This window comes from Rhincodon typus, chromosome 7 (genome assembly GCF_021869965.1).
Source record: "Rhincodon typus isolate 14 chromosome 7, sRhiTyp1.1, whole genome shotgun sequence".
NCBI lineage: Eukaryota > Metazoa > Chordata > Chondrichthyes > Orectolobiformes > Rhincodontidae > Rhincodon > Rhincodon typus.
In genome coordinates, this window is record NC_063338.1 from 62,134,112 (window position 1) to 62,140,767 (window position 6,656).

The window sequence follows — 6,656 nt, forward strand, 5'->3', positions numbered from 1 at the left end:
CGTGTCACATTTGAATAGCTTGCAGGTTTTTGTCGTCCATCACAAGTGAGGCTGAAGCTTGCAGCAATTCTAAGGTGAGTGAGAATGAAGTGAAGTTATGAATGTTAGATGCACACAGTATTTAATACAGACTGTTAATTTGTGAGTGAAATGTATGTAGTGAATTGAACAATGTTTGAGCCATCTGTTTACTTTAAAGGATATGACAAATGCAAATGTATTAATGACCTTGATTACTCATGTGAATTCATTGAACCCCATTCAGGTCCTTGGAGCTAAACTGTTCCAATTGATTGTGCTGGCTATCCATTCAGTATGCCTTTGTAATAGCTGTTTTGGGGGCTCCGAGCCCTCTTATGGGAAATGACTTCTTTCATTCTGTTCACGTCCTGTAATAAGGCCTGCATGCTCTTTGGGTGTTACACAATTTCTTTCCACTCATAAACACTGATTGCAGCTAGAATGTATCCACATTGAGAGATGTAGGCTGTTTTTAATTTGTACAAGCTAACCTATAGTGCAACAATGAAAAGACCTTAGATCCATACTGAAGTGGGTGGCCACTCAGCAGGACACAAGGCACTGAAGTTGCAAGCCACGGTCATTTAAAATTTGTGTTCTGCCTGCATTGTGACGGCCGAAGGTTAATCACAAATTGCACTGCCTACATCCTTTAACTGATCTTATTCAACCTGTCACTGCTGAACTCTTAAAAGGCTTTTGTTAAGACTGAATTCCTTAAGCTTAAGGGGCAGTAGCTGCATGAATGCAGAATTCAAAATGGGAGAGAAAGCAAAGCATAGTTGTCAATAGTTATTTTTCAGATTGGAGAGAAATGTAAAGCGATATTCCCCAGGATAGCTAGTTGGATCTCTGCTCTTTTTGACATCTGTACTTGGTACACAAGACTTAATTTCAAGCCTTCTGGAAAACAGAAAAATTAAGTAAAGGAGAATAGCTAAATTTTAGGTGGTTATAGACAGACTGGTGGAATGGATAGACATATTGCAGATGAAATCTAAAATGAAGAGGTTTGAAGTGTTTCATTTTGTTAAGAAAAGTAGGGACAGTCAATTTAAATTAAGTGGCACAATTTCAAAAGGAATACTAGAACAGAGAGAACAGGAGATATATGCATACAAGTTTTTGAAAGTGCGAGGCCAAGTTGAGAAGGCTGTGAAAAGGCATGCAGGATCCTTGGGTTTATAAATGGAGAAATGCTGTACAAAAGTAAGGAAGTGATGCTTAACTTTTATAAAACATTGTCTAGCTACAGAGTACTGTAACCATTCTAGACACTACATTGTGGAAAGGACTTTGAAGTTTTGGAGAGGTGAAGGAGTGATTTACAAAACTAGTACTTGGGAAGAAAGGCTTCAGAGACGTCAGAAACTATTGGTATTCTCTGTAAAGTAGAGAAGATTAAAGAAAGATTTGATAGTTATGTTCAATATCATGAAGGTTTAATAGAGCTAATGAGGAGAAACTACTTCCAGTGGCAGCAGGATCAGTAACCAGAGGCCACAAATGTAAGGCAAGTGACAAAATGAATCAAAGGTAACAAGGAGAAAACATATTTCAAAGTATTTTGTTATGATTATTGCTTTGAGAGAGTGATAAAAACAGATGCAAAAACAATTTTCAAAAGTTGGATAAAAAGTTGAATAGGGGAAAAAAATTCAGAGCTACTGGGAGAGAACAGACAAGTAGCACCAATCAGATAGATCTTTCAAAGAATCAACTGAAGAACACTGTGTTGAATGGGCATTTTTCAGTATTACATCTTTCTATGATTACAGAAAACTGGAATGTGCTTCGCATATTGAAACATGTTATGGACATAACACTAATATACAAATTGAATAAATTTCTTTATACTGATAAGAGTTGATCTCTTCTTTAAAATATCTTCAAGAGCAGAAGGCTGAAGATAAAATATTGGAGAAAGTGGATATTACAGTCAATAAGAGTCCATGTTTTGAAAGTTGAGATTATGATGGTGCAAAAAAACAAATCTTATTCCTTTGCTGTTTTCATAGTTGAGATCAGCACAGAGGATTCCTGGTTAATTCAGTCAGAAAGGAATAAATTAAGTGCTTTTACATTCTCAAAATGAAAGTAAAATATTAGCCGAATCTTTCATCTAGGGTTCTTAATTTAAAGAATGAATGAATAACTGCATATTATTTTTGTACAAGCTACTACATGGTCAAATTATAATATTTCCACCAGTAGATTTCATGTACCATTAGCACGTCTTCTTAGTAATTATAAACTTAATAATATTATTTCAAATATAAGATCTCCAAAACTGTTTAAAAGTAGTGTGACTAACTGAGTTGAATGTACGCCTGTTTAAACTAGAAATGTACAAATGTCACCAACTGTATTTTAATCCTTTCCCAAGCATAGTATGACAACAATATGTTAGAACTGAATAAATGTGATGGTTTAAATGGCCTGCTTCTGTGCAGTAATTCCTATGACAATGGCAACACATTTCCAAATGCTGGTAAGGTATACTAACACCTAGAAAAAATGATACAAAATATGTGGATTGGAGTTTCCATTGTCTAACAAAAAAGATTTTGTACATCCATTAGAAATGTAACATTTGATGTTATAAATTTCTAGTTGATGCTATTATTTTGAAGATCCCAACCATTCATTTCTTTCGCCACTGGCCTCAGTCCAATTGTATGCAGCTGATCAATATGCGATAGCCAAAGTACCATGTCCAACTGTAAGTGGTAATCCAATCATTTTACAGCATTACAATCTCATCCATTTTTACACAAATATTGAATAAAGCTGGGAAAGATACAAACAATTCTACACCACTATTGTTTTCCAAAACAAAGAAAATCTACTTCTGTTACTGTTTTTTGTCAGGCCTTCCATGAGGAAACAACAGAACAGCAGGCCTATATCTAGAGTTTAGAAGAATGTGGTGGTGGAATCATTGAAACATAAAAGGTTCTAAGCAGGGTTGATAGGGAAGATGCTGAGAAATAACTTTCTCATTGTCTGAAGAGTCTAGAATATCTATAAACTCTAAAGGATAAGGAGTTGATTAATTGAAACTGAGAAAAGGAATTTCTTCATTCAGAAGGTTGTGAACTTTTGAAATTCTCTGTTATGAAAAACTGTGAGGATGTTTTGTCACTGGGAATTTTCAATGCTGAGATAGAAATATTTTTGGACACCACGGGAATCAGCATTTGAGGTAAATAAAAACAAAAAGTGTTGGAGAAAGTCAGCAGTTCTGGTAGTATCTGTGGAAAGTGAAACAGAGTTAACGTTTTGAATCCAATGTGACTCTTCTTCAGAATAAGAAACTTGGGGATCAAGTTGGAAGGGGAGTTGAAGTTGAAGAACAGCCATGATTTTATGGAGTAGTGTAACAGGCCTGAGAAGCCATATAGCATATACTTTCCCTATTTTGCATGTTTTTAGGTTAGTACAATACAGCATAAATTATTTTCTACCCTGTATATTCTTTCTTCTGGTGATGATCTTAATAAAAAGCCCTTGAGGTGCCAACTCACAGAATGAAAGAGATATTTTAAATTCTTCATCTTATCAAGTTCATTCAAAAATGTAAACACGAATGAAGAGAAGCACATCAAAGGAGGTAAGATTTATTCAGATTTTATATGTGTATCATGATGGTTTCCATTCAATGTGTAGGTAGACAAACATTTTGCATTTGAATTCTCCCTAAAAGTGATCGACATATGATTTTTTCATCTTTTGTCATATCTGCTGACAGGCGTAGAATGTGAACATAAGTATGCGAATGTGAGATATCAGCTATAAAAGCACAAACTCAAACAATGTGCCAACATCAGAACACACCTGTAACTACGTAATTAAGGTGACATACTCTATTATTCAGCAAATAATGGAATTAAAATTTGATAATGAAGGCTACATTAAAAGTTAACCATTTTATATACAAGGATAACATAAGCACTTCATCAAGAAGGGATGCTAGTTCTAAATAAATGTGGACCTAACCCATGACATTATTCTGGGTGTTAGTAACATCCAACTCTAAAAGCAGGAAATGTATCTCAATTGTGAAAATCTTCAGTAACTTTAATTATCATTAAAATGACTGTAATAAATCATTAAAACTAATATTACAAACATACCTTTGCCCAAGAGGGACATCACTTACAGTTAAGTAAGTGGGAAAATCCACAATATTTGCAACTGGATAAGCATGCACGGGAACAAGTAGAGTGTCATCATCCTACAAAAATACAATAATTATTGTTTACGGTTACAATGCATGTCATATTTTAGAGTGAAAATTATAGGTGAAGTTGAGGAAACTGGAAAATGTTACAGTCACCCAAAAAAAACCAACCAAACAAATCTGTTATAATGAGATTGCCTGATATAGTTTAAGCTGGAGATGTGCCTAACAATCAATCATTAGTCTTGTTTGTGAAGAATCCTGTTGAGAGTCTCAAATTGCAGCAGCAATATAACTATCATTGCATTAACCATTACATTTATCTTTTGACTTTTTTTTGCTTCAAATTGCTTCAGAGAAGGAAGAAGAATGAATCAGGAATAGATAGCTACAGGTTGCCTCTCCCTAATCTGGTAGCCACCGCACTTCCGGTTTCCCTCGTAATGACATTTTGTGGGTCTGCATGATTTTTATTCACATTACTTTTTGTTACACTTTGTCACATTTGAATACCCTAAATAGGCGAAAGCTTGGCAGATGGATTATAATGTGGGAAAACATAAAGTTATGTAATTTGGCAGGAAGAATAGAGGAGCTGAATATTATTAAAATGGAGAAAGACTGCAGAAAGTTACAGCACAGGGGATTTTGGAGCCTTCATGCATAAATCACAAAAAGCTAGCACACAGGTTCGGCTGGTAACAGGAAAAGCAAATGGAATGTTGGCCTTTATTTCAAAAGGAATGCAGTATAAAAATATCCAAGCCCTATTAAAATATATTCCAGTTATATCACACCGAGAATACTATGAACAGTTTTGGTCCCTAAGGTTTTGGAGTAGATTTGTAGCTCGGGTTGTGGGTGTTGAGGTTGGTTGGCTCGCCGAGCTGGTTTGTTGTTCCGCATGACATTTCGTTACCGTGCTTGGTAACATCCTCAGTGCAGCCTCTGATGAAGCTTCGGTGTGTTTTCCCGCCTGGTTTTTAAACTCTGGGGTCCGTTGCGATGGATTGCCTCACTTCTGGGTTTCTTCTGTAGTGGAATGTATATGGGGTCGAGTTCAATGTGGAATAATGCGGAACATTGTTCAATGCGGAACAACAAACCAGCTCGGCGAGTTTTGGTTCCCTTATCTGAGGAATGGCATATTGGCATCAGAGGCAGTCCAGAAAAAATCACTCAACTTGATCCCAGGAGTAAATGATTTTCTTATGAGGGCAGGTTGAGTAGGTTGGGCCTGTGCTCATTGGAGGCTGGAATAATGAGAGTTGACATTATAGCAACACATAAGATTTCTCGGGGGTTTGACAGGGTAATGCTGACAGGTTGTGTCCCATTGTTCTAGACGTTTTTTTTTAGAATTTATGAAGTTAAGGGGTGATCTAATTGAAGTCTTCAAGCTATTAAGAGGAAAGGACAAGGTAGACAAATATAAACTATTTCCACTGGTCAGGGATCCTGGAACTCAGGTACATATCTGAGAAATAGGGCCAAGCTGTTCAAGAGAGATGTTAGGAAGCACTCATACACACAAAGGGTTGTACATATTTGGAACTGTCTTCCACAAACAGCAATGGATGTTGGATCAGTTATTAATTTTAAATCTGAGATAGATAAATTTTTGTTAAACAAAGCTATTATGAGATATGGGTCAAAGGCAGGGTATATGGAATTAGGCCACAGGTCTCATTGAATAGCAGAACAGGCTTAAGGGGCTGAATGGTCTACTCCTGTTTCTCCGTCCCTATGTTCCTTGTGATAGAGTCCAAGACTTGAGGATGTAATCTCAAAGTAATGCAGATGTGAGGAGAAATTTCCTCACTGAAGGTGCTGTGTCTGTGGAATTCTTTACTGGATAGCTGAGATAGACAGATTTTTAATCAGTTAGGTAATATAAGGTTATGGGAAAAAGGCAGGGAAAGTGAAATTGAGGATTATCAGATTGCATTAAATGGTGGAGGAGTCTTGATTGGATGAATGGTCAGATTCTGCCCTCCTGGTCTCTGCTCTCTGAAAAGGCCCAAGCAAGCCAATCAGTTCAAGTGGCAGTTAAAGATGGTCCAGCCAGCAATACTGACATCCCATGATTACATTATCTTCATCTATACATTAAGCACTAATGGAAAATAATTTAAAGACTCACCTTACAATGAATACGAATACTGTCATAATAATATCTCCATTCATTTGGACAGAAACTGACAGTAACATTAAATGACATTCCAGGGACTAGATGATTCTGTGAGAGAAATTACAAGACATGTTAATATCCTAAAAATCTAAAACACATTGATAATACAGATCAGAACAGCTTTATTGTTTTGAAATTCTGGAGTCATTGTAAGGAAGAAAATTTCCTCCAACATTCCTCTAATTGATACCCAGGAAAGATACATTGCAAACATACAATCAAATAAAATCAAAACTACTCACCTTCTTTGTATATTTGACT

The 6,656-nt window shown here is 36.1% G+C and overlaps 1 protein-coding gene across 1 annotated transcript in view; it reads right to left on the bottom strand.

Moving 5' to 3' along the window:
- cfap221 (cilia and flagella associated protein 221) overlaps positions 1–6,656 on the bottom strand; it is a 202,526-nt gene that overhangs the window by 162,389 nt on the left and 33,481 nt on the right. Inside the window, exons 6-7 of the mRNA XM_048599324.1 lie at positions 6,348–6,443; positions 4,158–4,258 (exon numbers count right to left, since the gene is read on the bottom strand). Coding sequence (XP_048455281.1) covers positions 4,158–4,258; positions 6,348–6,443 — 197 coding nt within the window. The remainder of the gene's footprint in view (positions 1–4,157; positions 4,259–6,347; positions 6,444–6,656) is intronic.